The following is a 21,845-nucleotide window of genomic DNA, read 5'->3' as shown; positions in this document are numbered from 1 at the left end:
AAAATGTTTACAGCAGGGATGTCAGGATTCCCGACTCTGTCATCCTGTGTCGCCAAACTCCCTGCCTCAGTTTATCCGTGTGTGGAATGGGGACACACTCCCAGGGACTTTCCTGTTCTTTTCAAGATCTTTCCATGAAAAGGCTGGGCAGGACAATGCGAGTGTTGGATGGGACCCACTGTTCACTGACCCCCTCAGTGACACCCCGTCTGCCTGGATCCCCCCGCTCCTGGCCACGGGCAGGTGTCAGCGCTAACATTAGCCCTCATCTGAGCACTAATGAACCCCAGTGGTTACACACCCACAAATGCACAGAGCTGCCGATTCCTCTCTGGTGCAGCCCAGAGACCCGGAGCCCAGGAGTTCTCAGCTCCCTTGGGAAGGGCCCTTAATTACTGTTTACTCCTCTTGCTGGGTAATTAGCACAGAAGCACCAACAGGCTTCTCCCCAGCCTGTTTGCATCCAGATGCCACTTCTCCCCCTGAGTCTGAGTGACCCCCCGGGACGGCCCAGAGCTGGGTTATAACCAGTGCCCAGCCCTGTGCCAGCTCTCGGCGCGGGACGCTGCTGCAGACGCTGGGCTGAGAGAGGTGGGGACGCGGCTGCCTGAGGGGGATTCCCAGGGAAGACACGTCCCTCTCAACACTCACAGGTACCACCTGATCCGTGCGAATCCTAGCGCAAGCGGCGGTGGCATGGCATTTACAGGAGCTGTGATGCTGGGAGGCCATTTTTTAACACGAACACACCAAGGGGGATCTTGGGAAAAAACATCACTCGGAGTGACCATGTCACAGCAGCATGCTGGACTTGGGCCTTTGCAATACTTTTTAAAAATACACTTTGTAACGGGGACCCCACGGACGCGCCCACTGCCCACTTGGAACACTTGGTGCAATCGGAGGCCCACTAGCGCCGGGCGCACGGCTCGCTTCACAGGTTTGGACGACGTTGTGTTTGCACCCAGCCAGCTGTGGACACACCCACGTGTGCCCCATGTTTCATGTTTTCTTCAATTTACTAATTGTAAGACTTTTTTCGAGGGGCCTTTCTACCGGCACTCACATTTCACTGGGTATTTCGGGCGCTGTCCAGGCCGCTGCCCCTTTCTCTGCTCTGCCGTTGTGTGTTGTGTGACCACATTTGGCCCTTTCCCTGTTGCAATGAGGGGTTTGGTTTTCATCGAACCCTCTGCTGTGTGCAGTGGGGGGTGTTCGTCTAGCCGGTCCATGCTCTGCTCCTGAGCACGTCGCGGGGGGATACGGCACCACCCGCCAGGACGGTGCTGGGGACTGGGAACACTCAGGGAGATTAGAGGGGCCATTCAAACCCACGACTCCATAGTACCGGGGGTGTCGGCTTTCCCCGCAGTGACTGGCTCCCATCACCCCGGGCAGGGCGCTGGGAAAACGATTCTCGCCACCTTACGCGACTGCTCCTCGGAGCGGTTGGTTCTGTTCCCCGCCAGAGGAAAGAGCCAGCGCGGCGAAACACCACAGCACAGCAGCAGGGAGAGGCAGAAAACCATTGTTTAAAAGCCCACGATGAATCCCAGTGAGGAAAAGAGAGAGGGGCAAAACGCTGGGAATCGAGTGCGGAAATGGGATTGGGAAGGGCAAAGAGGAACTGGAAGAACAACCAGCCAGAGACTGAAAACCTCACAGCAGCAATTGCGGGAGGTCCCTGCAGAGAAAGGAAATGAATTCTTTGCCTCAGGCTTCTGTGCTGGGGACGGGAGGGAGATTCCCAAACCTGAGCCCTGCTTTTAGGGGTCAGATCTGAGGTGTCGTGTGAGCGGGTTCTGGAACAAATTGCTAACGGAGCAGCTGCACGTTCCCAGCACCACAGGGCACTCACCCAGGAGTTCCGAAAGGAGCCAAATGTGAAATTGCAGAACTTCTACCTGCGGCCTGTACCCTCTCCTGTCACTCAGCGTCTGTCCCTAAGGGTGGGAAGGCAGCGAATGTGACGCCGATGTTCACAAAGGGCTTTAGGGGTGGGCCTGCCCATGCCAGGCTGGTAACAATAACTTCAGCACCGGGCAAACTGGATGAAACTATAGTTCTTGAGTAAATTGTCATGGGCTAAACCGCAGGTCCTGTCAGGGAGTTAGCAGTGGTTAAAATACAGGGTAGAAAGGGCAGGGGCACATGATCAGTTTTCAGAATGGAGAGAGGGTACTAGTGTTGATACATGCAAAATAATGCACCTCGGAATGCATAATCCCAATGATACAGATAAAATAAAACAGACTAAATGAGCTTTTGCCACTAATCGGGGAGAATTCCCTGAACACATTCACTCAGTGGGCAGCGGCAGTCAAACGAGCAAACAGAGGGTCATGAATCATGGAGAGATACCAAGGGAGAAACCATATGGTCTGTGTACAGCCCCGTGGGACGCCCTCAGCTTGCAGTCTGCGTGGAGATCCAGTTGCCCCATTGCGGAAAGGTTATTTTGGCACTGGAAAAGGTTCAGAAAAGGGCAACACAACTGATGAGGGGTTTGGAACGGCTGCCACATGAGGAGAGATTAATAGGACTGGGATTTCCAGCCTGGCAAAGAGACAGCGAAAGGGGGATATAATGGAAGATCTTTAAAATCATCACTGCTGCAGTGAAACTAAGTAAGAACGTTATTGACTCTTTCCCATCGCACTAGCACTGGAGGTCACCGCATGCATGACTAGACAATGGGTTTAGAACAAGCCATGGGAAGTGTTTCTTCCCACAATGCACAGTCACCCCCTTGGATGTCTCGCCAGAGGATGCTGGGCTGTCACAAGAGAGGATGCTGCACTACATGGATCTTTGCTCTGAGCCCATATGGCCCCTCTTATGTCCGCATAGATGAGGATTTCGGAGCCATTTACAAGGCTGTTGCCTGTTACTTAATAAATGTTGTCTGTTGTGTACTTTGCAACTTTGCATTTGTACACGTTGTATCTCTAGCCCAGGTTTAGCTTAATTTTAGATGCACAGAATAGACATTTAGGCTATGTCTAGACTGCAGGCTTCTTTCGAAAGAGGCTCTTTCGAAAGCATCTTTCGAAAGAGCCTCTTTCAAAAGATCGCGTCTAGACTGCAGGCGGATCTTTCGAAAGAGAAATCCGCTTTTTCAAAAGAGAGCACCCAGCGAGTCTGGATGCTCTCTTTCGAAGACGGCCTCTTTACATTGAAGAACGCCTTCCTTCGAAAGAGGAACTTTCGAAGGAAGGCGTTCTTCCTCGTGAAACGAGGTTTACCGCCATCGAAAGAAAAGCCGCGTTCTTTCGAAATAATTTCGAAAGAACGCGGCTTGAGTCTGGACGCAGGGAAAGTTTTTTCGGGAAAAGGCTACTTTTCCCGAAAAAACCCCTGAGTCTGGACACGGCCTTAGAGACTGACTAGGGGTTGAGCTTTTTCGAAAATTGGAGCATTACACTTGTATGTTTTGATAATGTACCAAAGTGCTGTGCTCCATGGCTACGTCTAGACTGGCATGATTTTCTGCAAATGCTTTTAACGGAAAAGTTTTCTGTTAAAAGCATTTTCGGAACAGAGCGTCTAGATTGGCACGGACGCTTTTCCGCAAAAGCACTTTTTGCGGAAAAGTGTCCGTGGCCAATCTAGACGTGCTTTTCCGCAAAAAAGCCCCAGTCGCCATTTTCGCAATCGGGGCTGTTTTGCTCAAAACAAATCTGAGCTGTCTACACTGGCCCTTTTGTGCAAAAGCTTTGCGTAAAACGACTTTTGCCCGAACACAAAGAACGCAAAGTATTTCCGCAAGAAGCACTGATTTCAGACAGTAAATTCAAGCGGCCAGTGTAGACAGCTGGCAAGTTTTTCCGAAAACTAGACACAGCCCATGTGTTTGTATGGCCCCCTTCACTTGACCTGGCATTGTTTGGAGATGTTTTAACAGTAAATGAGATTGCAACTCTGGCCCCAGCACCAATGCCACCTTCAGGGTATTTTATACCACTTGTCCTTGGTGGAGTTTGCGTGTTTCATTGTTATTGCTTGCCTGTAAGAGACAAGAGGTGCACGGCAGGCACATTGGATGTTGTGCACTCGTGTTTACGTGCATTTTTTCCTCTAATAGTTTGGTTTACAAGAGTTGGGGCTTTTTTACTTATTTCGTTTTCGATGGTTATGAATCATATACATGAAAACGTGTCATTAACATTGCAAAGCAGCTTAACTTTCTTGTTATGGAATTTACCATTATGGTATATTTTCATAATGTTAGACTTTTGTGAGTTTACATGAATATTAAGCAATTCAAGACTGGACTAACGGCCAATAGCTCATGGCATATTAGGGTGCATTAGGAGGAGCATTGCCAGCAGAACTAGAGAAGTGATTGTTCCCCTTTATTCGGCTCTGGTGAGGCCACATCTGGAGTATTGCGTCCAGTTCTGGGCCCCCCACTACAAAAAGGATGTGGACGCATTGGAGAGGGTCCAGCGGAGGGCAACCAAAATGATTCGGGGGCTGGAGCATATGACCTATGAGGAGAGGCTGAGGGATTTGGGTTTGTTTAGTCTGCAGAACAGAAGAGTGAGGGGGGATTTGAGAGCAGCCTGCAACTTCCAAAGAGGATGGAGAAAGGCTGTTCTCAGTAGTGACAGATGGCAGAACAAGGAGCAATGGGCTCAAGTTGTGGTGGGAGAGGTCCAGGTTGGATATTAGGAAAAACTATTTCCCTAGGCGGGCGGTGAAGCACTGGAATGGGTTACCTAGGGAAGTAGTGGAGTCTCCATCCCGAGAGGTGTTTAAGTCCCAGCTTGACAAAGCCCTGGCTGGGTTGATTTTGTTGGGATTGGTCCTGTGTTGGGCAGGGAGCTTTTCCGAAAATTCAAGGGGCCAGTGTAGACAGCTGGCAAGTTTTTGTGGAAAAGCGGCTGATTTTCCGGAATAACTTGCCAGAGTAGACACAGCCCTGGAGTATTGTGTCCAATTCTGGGCCCCCCACTACAGAAAGGATGTGGGCGCATTGGAGAGGATCCAGTGGAGGGCAGCCAAAATGATTAGGGGGCTGGATCACATGACCTACGAGGAGAGGCTGAGGGATTTGGGTCTGTTTAGTCTGCAGAAGTGAAGAGTGAGGGGGGATTTGAGAGCAGCCTTCAACTTCCTGAAGGGAGGTTCCAAAGAGGATGGAGAGAGGCTGTTCTCAGTAGTGACAGATGGCAGAACGAAGAGCAATGGCCTCAAGTTGTGATGGGAGAGGTCCAGGTTGGATATTAGGAAAAACTATTTCACTAGGAGGGTGGTGAAGCGCTGGGCTGGGTTCCCTAGGGAAGTAGTGGAGTCTCCATCCCTAGAGGTGTTTAAGTCTCGGCTTGACAAAGCCCTGGCTGGGTTGATTTAGTTGGGATTGGTCCTGCCTAGAGCAGGGGGCTGGACTTGACCTTCTGAGGTCTCTTCCAGCTCTATGGTTCTATGATTCTATGGCTTGGGTTCCTTTAAAAACGTATGAACCTTTTTACTTTCCCCTCAGCTGCATGTTTTTAAATGTACCGCTCACAGCACAAGTCTCTACTGCTCAAGGAAAGCTGTGCACAGCAAGCCAGTTCCAGGCATTCTAGCTCTGGCTGTACAAATGCCTGGCTGTACAAAGGCATTTTTTGCTAGGGGAGGGATAGCTCAGTGTTTTGTGCATTGGCCTGCTAAACCCAGCATTGTGAGTTCAATCCTTGCTGAGGCCAGTTAGGAATTTGGGGAAAAAGTTTGTCAAGGATGGTACTTGGATCCGCTGTGAAGGCAGGGGACTGGACTTCATGACCTTTCAAAGTCCCTTCCAGTTCTAGGAGATAGACAATCTCCATTAAAATTTTCTCTTTGTCAGATAAACCAGAAAGGGACAGGATTGAATTTCTAGCCCAAAACTTTAACCGTGATGTGAGGACCCACTTCTTGTCTTCTCGAGTTGCACTATAGCATGTGAAACGTTATTTTAATGGAAAAGGATTCGAGCCCAGTAGGTGTCAGGACATACTGTCTTGCTATTAATTTAAAACACATTCCCTTTTAAAATGTGACAGAGATTACTGTTCTGAGTTGCATATTTTCCATTGTTTACACTTCATCACCTAAGAGTTACTGGTGATAGTTTTGCCCCCTGGGGTAAATGACGCCTTGTTCTGGGCAGTTTACAAGAAGAGACTTTATCGTGCCATAGGCCTTGTCAAGAGAATGCGCCGAGGCTGGTTGTTAGTACCACATTGATTGTTACTCTGGACGGCTGCCAAAACCAGTAACTGATTTTAATTTTCACCAGGTTTTTGCACGACCTTGCATAGGGCTTGCTTAATAGTTAGTAGCAGTAATAGTATATAATTCCGGCTGGCAGGGGATTTGCAGTTGTTGCTGGAGATAAACTTGTATTTACTTTTCTACAAAATCTGTCTCTAAACTAACCAGTTCTAGCCCCTTCAGTCTGTCTGCACCTGAGCAGCCTCCCCCGTTCTCACCACCTGCCTGGGGAATCCCTTTTCGACCTGCTCTTCCCTTTGTGGAGACCAGGAGACCAGCTGAGCCCTGCCCAGAGCAGGTTACTCTCTGTCCCCTCCCTTAGCCAGCCGGACACACTCAAGGGAGCAGGGGATTGGGTGGAGCTGCTGTCAGTCATGCCCTGGTCCTTCCCCTGAGCTGTGTCCCACTGGGATGATTCCCCGGCACAGGCCTGGGCAACCGGTTGCATTTTTCCACTTCAGATTTTGAGCAACCACATAACTGGGGAGCTGCCCCCAGCCTGGACTCACCAGCCCAGCTTTCATTGCATTAAGGAGTTGTGATGGGTGGAAGGCACTGACCTTTCCCAGACCTCCCAGCATTCAGTCACTGAATTGTCTGTAAAGGTTTAAACCCAGATCAAAGGGTATCCAGAAAGTGCTGGAAGGAAGCCAGCAGAGCCAATGGGAAGAGAGGGAAAGATTTTTGAAATGAAACAAGTTTCAGTGTCTTCTATGTGAGTTTAGAGGAGGAGCTGGGGAGAGGGAGAGAGAGAGAGAGAGAGAGAGAGAGATGGCTTGAACCAAGAATAAAGGCTCAGATTTGTACTGACATCCATGCTCATGGAAAGACTGAACCCTGGAACAAAGGATACGTAAGTGAACAGAGAATGTCGTTAGACACAATCTGGTTAGTTTCTTTGTGTTTAGATTGTGTAGATTGGATAGACTCCTCTGTACTAACCCCCCCGCACAGTGTAACTGAAACTAAATCCAGAAAAGCAATTCCCCATGATTTAATATTTTCTAGTCGTTCTGTAATGGCTAGCCACCATGTGAACGTTACAAGAAATGTCTTCTTTGTTTTGTTAATAAAATTGCCTTTGACAATGCCTATGATCTGACACCTTTGTCCTAAGAAAAAGCAAGAAGTTCTGAGAGCACTTGCCTGAGACTGAAGCTCTGCTATTAAGAAATGACATTTGTTTCCAAGGCTGTATCTAGACTACATGGCTCCATCGATGGAGCCATGTAGATTAGGGTTGTAGGCAAAGGGAAATGAAGCGGCGATTTAAATAATCGCCCCTTCATTTAAATTTAAATGGCTGCCGCGCTGAGCCGACAAACAGCTAATCAGCTGTTTGTCGGCTCAGCGTGCTAGTCTATATGCTCCGCGGTCGACATCAAAGCCCTTTGTCGACCGTCCCGTTATGCCTTGTAGGATGAGGTTTACCAGTGCGGTCAACAAAGGACTTTGATGTCGACCGCGGAGCATCCAGACTAGCGTGCTGAGCCGACAAACAGCTGATCAGCTGTTTGTCAGCTCAGCGCGGCAGCCATTTAAATTTAAATGAAGCGGCGATTATTTAAATCGCCGCTTCATTTTCCTTTGCCCAATAAACAAATCTACATGGCTCCATTGACGGAGCCATGTAGTCTAGACATACCCCAAGTGTGCTCCAAATGGAGTGTTAAAGAACTTGGGAAGTTAGTATTACCCCATTGCAAGATGTTCCTCTGAATTTCTTCTGGGCTTTCAAGGGGACTTTTTTCCTTTGCGTGGTCGCAGCGTACCACCGGAGATCAGAGAGTCTGTGACCTTGGGGAGTTTTTTTACGGCATTTTAAGGTCTCTTGAAAGCCCCCATATTAAGCACTCCAAGTGCCAAAGAGGGGAACAATGAGGGTCAATCAGTCCCCAGCTTCCTGCTAGTGCCTCCTAAGATTTCCCACAGCAGGACATGTAGGAATTAGTGACATGTGGAGAGATAAAAATTATGGAATTGGGACTAGCACAGTCAATTGCTCATAATTTGTTTCTCTGACAAACAAAAATACCTTTTTACAATGTGTGAAGAGTGACCAATTTGTTTGACCCATTAGAAGATCCACCAGCTGTGCATGTCGTGTGTCACAATGCCATTCTCTCTCCTTCCAGGCACTTGTATTCTAACCATCTCCCTACGGCCTGGGCACTTAAGGAAGTCGGGGAAGGTACGGTACAATCACACACTGCTTGGCCTTGGAGTTGGAGAACTTCTCCCCTACGCCATGGCACATTCCAACACAACTGTCTTCACCAACCCCTCCTCCTTCATCCTGCTGGGCATCCCTGGCCTGGAGAGGGCCCAAGTCTGGATCTCCATCCCCTTCTGTGCCATGTACGCTGTAGGCCTCTTGGGGAACTTCACTATCTTGTTCATTGTGAAGATAGAAGTGAGCCTGCATGAGCCCATGTACTATTTCCTCTGTGTGCTGGCTGTCATTGACCTGGTCCTGTCTACATCCGTCCTGCCCAAAATGCTGGGGATCTTTTATTTCAATTTAAAGGAGATCGATTTCAATTCCTGCTTTACCCAGATGTTCTTCATTCATGGCATGTTCACAATGGAGTCGGGAGTCTTCATGACCATGGCTGTGGATCGCTACGTGGCCATCTGCCATCCCCTGAGATATTCCACCATCATGACAAACCCTGTTTTGGCCAAGAGTGCTGTGGCTGTCATACTGTTTGGCATCATACTTGTCCTACCCATGGTGCTTCTGGCGAGCCAGTGGCCATATTGCAGAACCAACATTGTCCCCCACACAAAGTGTGCGCACGCAACCATGGTGAGTCTGGCTTGTAGTCACTATGGCCTTTTTTTGATAATCTTTATGCATGGCGTGGATGTGTTCTTTATTGCTGTGTCCTATGGCCAGATCCTCAGGGCCATCTTCCGCCTCCCCACAAAGGAAACCCGGCTCAAGACTTTTGGCACCTGTGGCTCCCACCTCTGTGCCATTGTTCTCTTTTACGTCCCAGCTCTGCTCTCATCCCTCATATTCCGTTATGTCCAGAATGTGCCCCAGTATTTCAATGTTATCATGTCCGACCTCTTCCTCCTGCTGCCCCCCGTGCTGAACCCCATCATCTATGGGGTGAAAACCAAACAGATCCAGGACAGGCTGCTTGGGCTAGTTACACGTAAAAGCTCCTAATGTTTGCTCCTGGGGCTCTGGCTCTCGCAGCGAGCTCTGTGTGGGGCCGGATGCTGACGAGACTCTTCCCTGAGTCAGCTCCTGGCCGGTCACAGAGACATTAAACCCTGTTGCTGCCCTCACTGCTCCGTGTCATGGTGAGACACTGGGGATGGGTCTGGGCAGAGCTCTCGGACACATCGGGCCAGCACCTTGTACATTGCAGGTGTCTGGACTCAGGCAGCTCAGCCAACTATCCTGCCTCTCTCTTATGGCCCTGCCCCTCCTCTGCCCCAGGGCCACCGTTGCTCACTCCTCCCCTCCCCATCATTCACTGATCATCTCCACCTCCCTGGCCCCCCAGGCTGGGCTCCCTCTGCTCCAGGGCTGGGCTGGGAGCTGCTGCCACCTGACTAGGAGCCTTGAATTAGTGCAGCGCTGGGGCTCACAGGCCAGACAGCAGCGGAGAGGGAAGCTGGGAGTCGGTACAGAAGCAACAGAGGGCTGAGAGCAGGGTTGTGTGGCAGGTGAGTCTGTGAGTCGTGCAGCTCCTGGGCCCTACAGCTCAGCCAGAGTCCTGAAAGCAGGGCCTCTTGTGTGGGTCATTTCTTCAGTTTTCAGGTCTCTCTTCTTCTTCAAGCTGGGGGCCATTATCTGAAGGGGTCCCTGTAGTGGGTGTGGGCTGGGCTGGGCTGGGCTGGGTCTGGAGCCCTTTGCCCCCAGCCAGCCCTCAGGACAACGAAGGATTCGGCTTAGAAGCCAGGAGGGAAACAGCTGAGATGGGTGGAGAATTAGCACTGGGTAAGCTGAGACAGCAGGGTGCTGGGCAGAGGTCAGCTGCTTTTCGTAGCTCTCATGGAGGGAGATCCATGGCACAGCCCCCATGAACTGGCTAGTTACACATATACACGGCACCTTCCCTAGGACCACAGGGTCCCAGTTCCCCACGGCTAGAGCTGGATCAGTGTCACAAAGTCCATCACACACTCAGCACGGTGCTTTGGTGTGACAGACCACGATGTGTCTGGGAACAGCTGAGGGCGTCCGCTCAGGGCGAATTGCTCAACTTCGGGGCTCCTTACAGCCCCCAGACTGGTGGCCTCTCCAAACAGGCCACAAACCAGTCCCACAGAGCGCTTCAGCTGCCTGCCTCCTGAGAGAAACCCCTCCGACACCCCAGCAATATCCGTGCCCCAGATGGCCCCGGGCCTCATACACAGGTGGGAGGGGGGGGTCTTATAACTCAATCCCACCTCCCCCGAACAAGTTCTGTCCAGTTCCAAGAAACCAGCCACAGATCCCTGGTCAATTTACCCTCTGGACCTTACCCACAAATCATGCCAGTCCTTTAGCATCTAACATCTAAAGGTTTATTACTACAATAAAGGAAAGCATGAGAGTAAGGATGTTAAAGGATAGTACATTACATGCATCAAATCCCCCAGTTCTCAATGCAGGCTCTAGCAGAGGTGTTACTGCTGCTGGCTTAATAGTCCTTGTTGTGCATCCTAGATCAGGATGGGTCCACAGTTCTTTGCGGCCCTTCGATCCCTGCAATGGTGCCTCTGGGATGAAGTGCTGAGATGAGTACCAAGAGGGAGTCGACCACATGGACTCTTTATCCCTCCTTCCTGGTCTCTTCTTGGCTGCAGCAGGTCACCTGGCCCGCGGCCTATCCCTGTGTTCCCTGCTGGCAGCCCTCAGGTGTCAGCCCTCATTCTTTAGGTGTGTCCTTGGCCCACTGAGAGCCATTGCCCCACAGGGCCTTGCTGATTAGCATGTCCATAGGCCGGGCTCTGCGCAATGCTCAACTACATGCAGGGAAATCTTCAATATCCATATAAGTACATGCTTATAATTTCACACGCAGGCATTATACAATCACATGAACAGCGTACACAGGATTAGCAGAAGTAAGCTTCTATTCAACACCTCACATGGCCCCCTTTTATACCAATTTTTGGGGCCAATACCTCCACCTATGGGTGCAGCAGTGATCTGGCTGCTCCCCTCAAATTCAGTAACGTGACATTTGGTCACTGCACCTTGACAATCTTTAGCCAGGCTGCTGGGCAGCGTTATCCCCTGTCATGGAGGGACTGAGAGAGGCGGAGATAAATGATTCACCCAGGGACACTCAATGAGCCAGTGGCAGAGCTGGGAACAGAATCAGGAGTCCTGACCCCACAACCACATTGTCTGGCCAGGAACTGGCGCTGCTGCTCCTGGTCTTGCTAGATTGATTGAGACTATTGCTGTGCCATGACCTGACTTGAGCGTATGGGCTATGTTGCAGGCTCGCCATTGGCCTCATCTGGTTAGACGATATTTAGGTTCTTCTCCCAGCTCAGGCTATGGCATGAGAGAGAATCCAGAGAGGTGTAGCTTGCTAAAGGGTTCTTGGGGTGCATAGCACAGGCACCTAAACTGAGGACAATACGAGTTCATTAAAATCTTTACTAGGACACATGAAAGAATCACAAATCTCAGCAAACACGGGGTGACAAGAACATAATAAATAGAATCATAGAACCATAGAGCTGGAAGAGACCTCAGGAGGTTATCAAGTCCAGCCCCCTGCTCTAGGCAGGACCAATCCCAACTCAATCAACCCGGCCAGGGTTTGTCAAACGGAGACTTAAACACCTCTAGGGATGGAGACTCCACTACTTCCCTAGGGAACCCATTCCAGTGCTTCACCACCCTCCTAGTGAAATAGTTTTTCCTAATCTCCAACCTGGACCTCTCCCACCACAACTTGAGCCCATTGCTCCTTGTTCTGCCATCTGTCACTACTGAGAACAGCCTCTCTCCAGCCTCTTTGGAACCTCCCTTCAGGAAGTTGCAGGCTGCTCTCAAATCTCCCGATAGGGGCTTTTTTGCGGAAAAGCGTGTCTAGATTGGCCACGGACGCTTTTCCGGAAAAGTGTTTTTCCAGAAAAGTGTCCTGCCAATCTAGACGCGCTGTTCCGAAAATGTTTTTAACAGAAATCTTTTCCGTTAAAAGCATTTCCGGAAAATCATGCCAGTGTAGACGTAGCCCAGATGTGGCCTCATCAAAGCCGAATAAAGGGGAATGATGACATCTCTGGATCTGCTGGCAATGCTCCTCTTAATGCAACCTAATATGCCATTAGCCTTACTGGCTACAAGGGCGCCCTGTTGACTCATATCCAGCGTCTCATCCACTGTAATCCCCAGGGCCTTTTCTGCAGAACTGCTAATTAAATGGTTTGTCCCCAGCTTGTAACTATGCTTGGGATTCTTCCGTCCCAAGTGCAGGACTCTGAACTTAACCTTGTTGAACGTCATCAGATTTCTTGTGGCCCAATCCTCTAATTTGTCTATGTCATTCTGGACCCTATCTCTGCCCTCAAGCGTATCTACCTCTCCCCTTAGCTTAGTGTCATCCACAAACTTGCTGAGGATGCAATCCGTCCCCTCATCCAGGTAATCAATAAAGATATTGAACAAAACAGGTCCTAGAACCGAACCTTGGGGCACTCCGCTAGAAACCGACCGCCATCCTGACATCGAGCCATCGATCACTACCCGCTGGCCCGGCCTTCTAGCCATCTTTCTATCCATCTTACCGTCCATTTATCCAATCCACATTCCCTTAACTTGCTGGCAGGAATATTGTGGGAGACCGTATCAAAAGCCTTGCTAAAGTCAAGGTATATCACATCCACTGACTTTCCCATGTCCACAGAGCCAGTTACCTCATCATAGAAGCTAATCAGATTGGTCAGGCACAACTTGCCCTTTGTGAATCCGTGCTGACTATTCCTGATCACTTTCTTCTCTTCCAAATGCCTCAAAATGGATTCCTTAAGGATCCCTTCCATGATTTTTCCAGGAACCGAGGTAAGACTGACCAGCTTATAGATCCCTGGATTGTCCTTCTTCCCTTTTTTGAAGATGGGCACTACATTTGCCTTTTTCCAATCATCCGGGATTTCTCCCGATCTCAACGACTTTTCAAAGATAATGGCCAAAGACTCCTCAATGACATTTGCGAACTCCCTCATTATCCTCGGATGCACTAAGTCCGGACCCATGGATTTATGTACGTTTAGCTTTTCTAAATAGTTCCTAACCTGTTCTTTACCCACCAAGGGCTGTCCATCTTCATCCCATCTTGCATCACTTAGCGCATTAGTCTGGGAGCCAACCTTGTCCATGAATACAGAGGCAAAGAAAGCATTGAGTACTTCAGCTTTCCCCACATCATCTGTCACTAGGTTACCTCCTTCATCCATTAGGGGCTGCACACACTCTCTGATCACCTTCTTGTTAACATGCCTGTAGAAACCTTTCTTGTTATCCTTCACATCCTTAGCCAGTCACAATTCCATCTGCTCTTTCGCCTTCCTGATATCCCCCCGGCATTCTTGAGCTAGACATTTAAACCCCTCCCTGGTCATTTGTCCAAGTTTCCACTTTTTTTAAACTTCCTTTTTGTGCTTAAGTTCACCAAGGATTTCCCCTGTAAGCCAATCAGATCTCCTACTATGTTTGCCTCTCTTGCTGCGCATCGGGATGGTTTCTTTCTGTGTCTTCAATAAGGCTTCTTTAAAATACTGCCAGCTGTCCTGGACTCCTTTCCCCTTCATGTTACATCCCAGGGGATTCTGCCCATCAGATCTCTGAGGGAATCAAAATCTGCTTTTCGGAAGTCCAAGGTGTGTTTTTTACTCCTCTCTTTTCTTCCTTTGGTCAGGGTCCTGAAATCTACCATCTCATAATCACTGCTTCCCAGGTTGTCACCCATCTCCACTTCCTCAATTAGTTCTCTTGGTTAGATCCTTCAGCACTTATACCAAGAAGTTATCCCCAGCAAAAAGCAGTGTCCATTTTTATTCAAATGAAGCACGGGAGATTCAAATCCCCACTTCACTTGCAATGTCGGTCTCTCTAATTTACATCCCTCTGACGACAGAGGGACGGAGTCTAGACATACCCTCTGAAAGGTCCATCAGGGTGATTGCTCAGAGAGAGGGCTACTTACACCACTGGGCATCTTCCTCTATAAGGCACATGAAACCCGTCACGCTGAGCTCGTCTCTTTGCCAATCTGGCCTGCAAGAAGTCACAAAAGGAACCCCCCTAGACACTCCAGCTTCTCCCGTGTACAGCTTCCCCGCTCCCTACATACAGGAGAGGAACAAAAACCAATCTCACCAAATCCCAACAGGGTCTCCCGATCCCAATGCACCAGCCACAATCCCAGGTCAATTTATAGCTACGATCTCACCCGAAAGGGGACGCTCTGTGAGTCCTGCAGCATCTCAAGGCTTGTAAATATCAGAAAGAAAAGGCTCAGAGTAAAATTGTGACGAAATGACGGCGCATAAACCAGTGCACAGTTCTTGGTGCAGGCTGGTCGCAGAGGTGGGATAAAGAGCTGCCTTAAACACCTCTGGGAATCGTCCTTTGTTGGAACAGGGCTCAGCCCTTCCGCGTGAAGTTCACAGCAAAGATGCTCTGGAAGGGGTGAGCTGGAATGAAGACAGAGAGGAGGAAACCCCCTGGGACGTCTTTACACCCTGCCCCTGTGGAGGGGAATCCCCTGTTCTCCCTGTGTGAGCACAACCCTGTGTGGAGTGTGTCACGGGAGCAGGTCACCTGTCTATTCCTGACTCAGCCCTTTTTAGGCTGCCTCTGCTCCCACGGCTGCTGTGTCCCTCAGGGCTGTGTGGGGCACTGGCCAGAGCGAACAGCTGCCCTGTTGGTCAGGGCTCTGTAGCCCAAAGGGGGATCCAGCCGAGGGGTGATGCGTGGCTGTAGGGGGATGGCTTCCTCAGTAGCTCCGCCTACCCGTGGCGTCTGCAAGTGGCCGTGTTCCTGCCTGGCCCCAGGGCAACTGAATTCTGCCCCCTGGGGCCTGCAGTTCCCGGGCTGGAGCGACGATGTGCCACCTCTGTCCTGTGCCACCTCTCTCCCTGTGCCACCTCTCTCCTGCGCCACCTCTGTCCTGTGCCACCTCTCTCCCTGCGCCACCTCTCTCCTGCGCCACCTCTCTCCCTGTGCCACCTCTCTCCTGCGCCACCTCTCTCCCTGTGCCACCTCTCTCCCTGCGCCACCTCTGTCCTGCGCCACCTCTGTCCTGCGCCACCTCTCTCCCTGCGCCACCTCTCTCCCTGTGCCACCTCTCTCCTGTGCCACCTCTCTCCTGCGCCACCTCTGTCCCTGCGCCACCTCTCTCCCTGCGCCACCTCTCTCCTGCGCCACCTCTGTCCCTGCGCCACCTCTGTCCCTGGGCCACCTCTCTCCTGCGCCACCTCTCTCCTGCGCCACCTCTCTCCTGCGCCACCTCTGTCCCTGCGCCACCTCTGTCCTGTGCCACCTCTCTCCTGTGCCACCTCTCTCCTGCGCCACCTCTGTCCCTGCGCCACCTCTGTCCCTGCGCCACCTCTCTCCTGCGCCACCTCTGTCCCTGCGCCACCTCTGTCCCTGGGCCACCTCTCTCCTGCGCCACCTCTCTCCTGCGCCACCTCTGTCCTGTGCCACCTCTCTCCTGTGCCACCTCTCTCCCTGTGCCACCTCTCTCCTGCGCCACCTCTCTCCTGCGCCACCTCTCTCCTGCGCCACCTCTGTCCTGTGCCACCTCTGTCCTGCGCCACCTCTCTCCTGCACCACCTCTGTCCCTGCGCCACCTCTGTCCCTGGGCCACCTCTCTCCTGCGCCACCTCTCTCCTGCGCCACCTCTGTCCTGTGCCACCTCTCTCCTGTGCCACCTCTCTCCCTGTGCCACCTCTCTCCTGCGCCACCTCTCTCCCTGTGCCACCTCTCTCCTGCGCCACCTCTCTCCTGCGCCACCTCTGTCCTGTGCCACCTCTCTCCTGTTCCACCTCTCTCCCTGCGCCACCTCTCTCCTGCACCACCTCTCTCCCTGCGCCACCTCTCTCCTGCGCCACCTCTCTCCCTGCACCACCTCTCTCCCTCTCTCCCTGTGCCACCTCTCTCCCTCTCTCCCTGCACCACCTCTCTCCCTCTCTCCCTGTGCCACCTCACTCCCTGCGCCACCTCTCTCCTGCGCCACCTCTCTCCCTGCGCCACCTCTCTCCTGCGCCACCTCTCTCCCTGCACCACCTCTCTCCCTCTCTCCCTGCGCCCTGCCCCAGTCAGCGCGGGGCAAGCTCAGCCCGCCAGAGACACTCACGGCTGGACAGGGGCCCTGCCTGTGCAGCAGCTGTACGTTGGGCGGCAGGACTCCAGGGGGTCTCTGCACTTCTCTCACCCGCATTCCTGTGGGGCTGGGTGCTCCCAGGCCTCCTTCTCCCTCTGCTCCAGCCCAGACACAGCACTGGGTTTGGGGGCTGCCTTGGCTGCCAGGCCGGTGACCCTCCCTCCCTGCTGCTGGCTCCTGTCTCGGCATCATCCAGCCCCGACCTGAGCCCGGCTCCCTCCTTTTCTCTGCCCCCCAGGCCTGGCCTGGGCTGCAGGGCTCGTGGAGTGGGGCTGGCTGGGCCAAAGGCTCCTTTACCCCCTTTGTGCTGCTGGCCGGTGTCTCTGCCTCCCCCGCTGCTCCGCCAGATGGAGCAGGGGCTGCAGAGGCAGTGGGGTGGGATCGCAGTGGCGCAGGGCTGCTCCCGCCCCCTCCTGGCCCTACACCCCATCCCTGCAGCGCCTCAAGCCCCTGGCAAAGGGATTGGCTGGGGTGGGGCTGGGACCTTCCCCTGCTTGTGACGTCCTCCCCTTGCCAGAGAACAAGGGCCTGGGGACTGGGGGCCTAGGAAATGGGTGATTAACGGCCACAGGAACCAGCAGCATTTCCACTGGCACCTGCCCGTGTCTCAGGGACTGATTCTGCTGCCCTGGGCGTGGGGCTCTTCTCCGGCTCTAGTGTCCTCCAGTGCTGAACACCCCCCCTCCGCTCCATTGCAGGTTGAGCTCCCCCCCTCAGCCCCGGCCCCTCAGTCCGGCTGCTCGGTTTGTCAGGGCCCTGCCAATCCCAGCCCCAGGGAGCTGCCAGTGACGGGGCAGCTCTACGTGGTGTCTGGGGCCAGAGACACCAGAACTCTGGGAAGGGGGCTGAGGCCCTGTGGGCAGGGGAGGCCGGCAGCCAGCACCATGGCAACCTCCAGCCTGCACAGGCTCTGTCTATGCACCAGCGTTTGTTCAGAAAACATTGTTCCAAACTAACAAAGAGCGCGTCGACACCGCAAGCCATTCTTTTGACATACTGTTGAGCTGGAGAACTTCAAAATGACCTGGACAAATTGGAGAAATGGTTAGAGGTAAACAGGATGAAGTTTAATAAAGAGAAATGCAAAGTGCTCCACTTAGGAAGGAACAATCAGTTTCACACATGCAGAATGGGAAGCGACTGTCTAGGAAGGAGCATGGCGGAAAGGGATCTAGGGGTCATAGTGGACCACAAGTTGAATATGAGTCAACAGTGTGATGCTGTTGCAAAAAAGCAAACATGATTCTGGGATGCGTTAACAGGTATGTTGTGAGCAAGACACGAGAAGTCATTCTTCCGCTCCACTCTGCACTAGTTAGGCCTCAGTTGGAGTGTTGTGTCCACTTCTGGGCACCACATTTCAAGAAAGATGTGGAGAAATTGGAGAGGGTCCAGAGAAGAGTACCGAGAATGATTAAAGATCTAGAGAACATGACCTATGAGGGAAGGCTGAAAGAATTGGGTTTGTTTAGTTTAGAAAAGAGAAGATTGAGGGGGGACGTGATAGCTGTTTTCAGGTATCTAAAAGGGTATGTCATAAGGAGGAGGAAGAAAAATTGTTCTCCTTGGCCTCTGAGGATAGACCAAGAAGCAATGGGGTTAAACTGCAGCAAGGGAGGTTTAGGTTGGACTTTAGGAAAAAGTTCCTAACTTTTAGGGTGGTCAAACACTGGAATAAGTTGCCCAGGGGGGTTGCGGAATCTCCATGTCTGGAGATATTTAAGAGCAGGTTGGACAGACACCTGTCAGGGATGATCTAGACGGTGCTGGGTCCTGCCGTGAGGACAGGGGACTGGATTTGATGACTCTTGAGGTTCCTTCCCGTTACGGTGCTCTAGGATTCTATGGAACCCCTAGAAACCTGTTCTGAGGTAGAGCTCTCTGGGCTCTCTTACACCACAGCCTGAGCTGGGAGAAGAACCTAAATATCGTCTGGACTGATGAGGCCAATGGCGAGCCGGAAACATGGCCCATACGGTCAAGTCAGGTCAAGGCACAGCAATATTCTCACTCAATCTAGGAACGCCAGGAGGTTCAATACCAGTTCCTGGCCAGAGCAATGCAGCTGTGGGCTCAGGACTCCTGGTTCCTGCTCCCAGTTCTGCCACTGGCTCACTGAGTGTCCCTGGGTGAATCATTTATCTCTGCCTCTCTCAGTCCCTCCATGACAGGGGATAACGCTGCCCAGCAGCCTGGCTAACGATCATCCAGATGTAGTGACCAAAGTGCCGTGCTGAGCATGTGATGGACTCGGCGACACGGCCCAGCCCCAGCCATGGGGCAATGGGGACCCTGTGGTCCCAGGGAAGGTGCCGTGTACATGTGTGACTAGCCGGCTCATTGGGGCTGTGCCATGGATCTCCCTCCACGAGAGCTATCTAAGGCAGCCACCTTTGCCCAGCACCCTGCTGCCCCAGCTCACCCAGGGCTAATCCTCCATGTATCTGAGCTATTGTTCTTCTGGTTTCAAAGTTGATCCCTTGCCCTGTCCTGAGGCCAGTCTGAGGGTAAAGGGCTCCAGGCCCAGCCCAGCTCACACCCACCAAAGGGACTCTCCCTTCTACAGGCCCCCAGCTGGGAGGAACAAGAGAGAGAGCAGAAAGCTGAAGAAATGACCCACACAAGGGACCCTGCCCTCAGGACTCTGTGGCTCAGCTGTGGGGCCCAGGAGCTGCAAGATGCATATACTCACCTACCACACAACGCTGCTCCCAGCCCTCTACTGCTTCTGTACGGCTCCCCAGCTTCCCTCTCCACTCCAGTCTGGCCTGTGAGCCCCAGAGCTGTGTCCTCATAGCATCTCCTGTCCCTGCACCAGATAGAGGAAGCCCAGCTTGGTGGCCCTGGGGCAATAGGCAGGGAAGGGGCAGGGCCGTGAGGGAGAGGTGGGGTTGATGGTGGTACCGCACATGTCCAGACACCTGCAATGGGCAAGGGGCTGGCCCAATGTGTCTAAGAGATGTGCCCAGATCCATCCCCAGTGTCTCACTCTGACACAGAGCAGTGATGGTAGCAACAAGGTTTAATGTCTCTGTCACAACCAAGAGGGCTGGCCTGCAGCCTGGTGGCTAAGGGGTTAACCTATCCAGATATTTGGTCAGCCAATAACAATGCAGGTAGGGATTTCAAACCGGGACAAAGGAATTTTTAACGTTCCCTCTTTTGTCTGGGTCAGCATAGTGCCTTCCATGTAGGAAGGGTGGGAGAGAGGGATGGATAGCTTAGTGGTTTGAGCATTGGCCTGCTAAACCCAGGGTTGTGAGTTCTATCCTTATGGAAGCCATTTGGGGCAAAAATTTGTCAGGGATGGTACTTGGGACTGCTGTGAAGGCAGGGGACTAGATTCAAGGTCTGTTGTAGGAGATAGGTAATCTCCTTTAATTTATTTATAGGTAACAGAAAAATCTTTTCACAATATGTAAGTATGGCAAAGTTTGGTTAACCCGTCAGGTTTTATTGTTTGCTAGTTTGGGAATTTGGAACTGATGTCTGAGCTGTTAAAAGTGTTTTTTTCCTCTCTTTTGCAATGAAACTTTCTAACATAGGGAATTTTCTCTGAGTATATAAATTGGTGGCCCTTACCAGCTAGCCACCTTAGCTCTTCTTGCAACAGGAGTATTGTTTTGAAAATAAAAGTTTGTTTTCTTTTCTAATTAACCTGGTATTGGTTTATTATTTGGTTTTACCTGTAAGCTCTGTCTGTTTGGCTAGGATTCAGCTACCACAGATTGTAGCTTGTTTTTCTCTTTTCTTTTTCAAGCTCTTTGGGGGAGAAAAACTTGAGGTACCCCTAAGGTTTTAGGGAGGAGGTTTCCCAAGTGATCTCTTCCCTGGTTCTCTTAGAATACTTTGGTGGTGTCAGCAGATGTTCACCAAAATCCTGGTATTAGGATTTGGCGGGGGGAGGGGGAGATTTTTTGTACCAAAACCTGTAGAGGTCAGGTTTTGGGGTGATTTTGTGGGCCCCCTCTTCTGCATTTGTCATGCCAGAGTGGGAAACAGCCTTGACAGTCTCGGTGACTAAGCCAGGTGCTAAAAGAGTCACATGAGCAGCTGGCCCCACACAGAGCTCACTGTGAGAGCTGGAGCCCCAGGAGCAAACATTAGGAGCCTTTACGTGTAACTACCCCAAGCAGCCTCTCCCGGATCTGTTTGGTTCTCACTCCATAGATGATGGGGTTTAGCATGGGGGGCACCAAGAGATACAGGCTGGCCATGAAAACATTGACATACCGGGGCACATTCTGGACATAACGGAATATGAGGGACGAGAGGAGACCTGGAACATAAAAGAGTGTGATGGCACAGAGGTGGGAGCCGCAGGTCCCAAAAGTCTTGAGCCGAGTGTCCTTTGTGGGGAGGCGGAAGATGGCCTTGAGGATCTGGGTGTAGGACAAGGCAATAAAAAACACATCCACGCCATTCAGACAGATTAATAGAAAAAGACCATAGTGACTACTGATGCTGGTGTCGGCACAAGCCAGACTCACCACGTTCATGTGACCACACTGCGGGTAGGGGACGATGTTGGTTCTGCAATATGGCCACAGCCTCGCCAGAAGGACCATGGGGAGGACAAGTATGATGCCGCGCAGTACGACAACCAGGGCGCTCTTGACCAAAACTCGGTCTGTCATGATGGCAGAATATCTCAGGGGATTGGAAATGGCCACGTAGCGATCCACAGCCATGGCCACGAAGATCCCAGACTCCATTGTGAAGATGCCATGAATGCAGAACATCTGGACGAAGCAGCAATTGAAATCGATCTCCCTGGAATTGAACCAGAAGATGCTCAGCATTTTGGGCAGGATGGACGTAGACAGGACCAGGTCGGTGACGGCCAGCATGCAGAGGAAATAGTACATGGGCTCGTGGAGGCTCGGCTCTGTCTTCACGATGAACAGGATGGTGAAGTTCCCCAAGAGGGCTATGGCGTACATGGTGCAGAAGGGGATGGAGATCCAGATATGAGCTCTCTCCAGGCCAGGGATGCCCAGCAGGATGAAGGTGGAGGGGTTGGTGATGATAGTGGTGTTGGAATGGGACATGGAGTAGGGAAGAAGTTCTCCAACTTCAAGGCAGAACAGAGACTTCCCCTCGGTTCCTCTATGAGCCCAGGCCTGAGGGTGATGGCTGCAGTACAAGTGCCTGGAAGGACAGACAGTGGGATTATATGCAGGACTGGAGGCTGTTCTCATGGGGGAAGCAAACTGGTTACTCTCCACACATTGAAAAAAGGGATTTTTGTTAGTC

At 51.8% G+C, this 21,845-nt stretch overlaps 2 protein-coding genes across 2 annotated transcripts; one reads left to right on the top strand and one right to left on the bottom strand.

Moving 5' to 3' along the window:
• Positions 1-8,488: 8,488 nt before the first annotated feature.
• LOC142819522 (olfactory receptor 52E4-like) lies at positions 8,489-9,418 on the top strand. Its single transcript, XM_075907352.1, has one exon. The coding sequence runs from the start codon at positions 8,489-8,491 to the stop codon at positions 9,416-9,418; it is 930 nt and encodes a 309-aa protein (XP_075763467.1).
• Positions 9,419-14,848: 5,430 nt separating this feature from the next.
• LOC142819505 (olfactory receptor 52K2-like) lies at positions 14,849-21,640 on the bottom strand. Its single transcript, XM_075907249.1, has 2 exons — positions 21,037-21,640; positions 14,849-14,898 (listed from the first exon to the last, which is right to left on the bottom strand). The coding sequence occupies exons 1-2, from the start codon at positions 21,638-21,640 to the stop codon at positions 14,849-14,851; spliced, it is 654 nt and encodes a 217-aa protein (XP_075763364.1).
• Positions 21,641-21,845: the final 205 nt, after the last annotated feature.

Source organism: Pelodiscus sinensis, chromosome 1, assembly GCF_049634645.1.
Source record: "Pelodiscus sinensis isolate JC-2024 chromosome 1, ASM4963464v1, whole genome shotgun sequence".
In the NCBI taxonomy this organism is placed as follows: domain Eukaryota; kingdom Metazoa; phylum Chordata; order Testudines; family Trionychidae; genus Pelodiscus; species Pelodiscus sinensis.
This window is presented reverse-complemented; position numbering and strand designations above follow the sequence as displayed.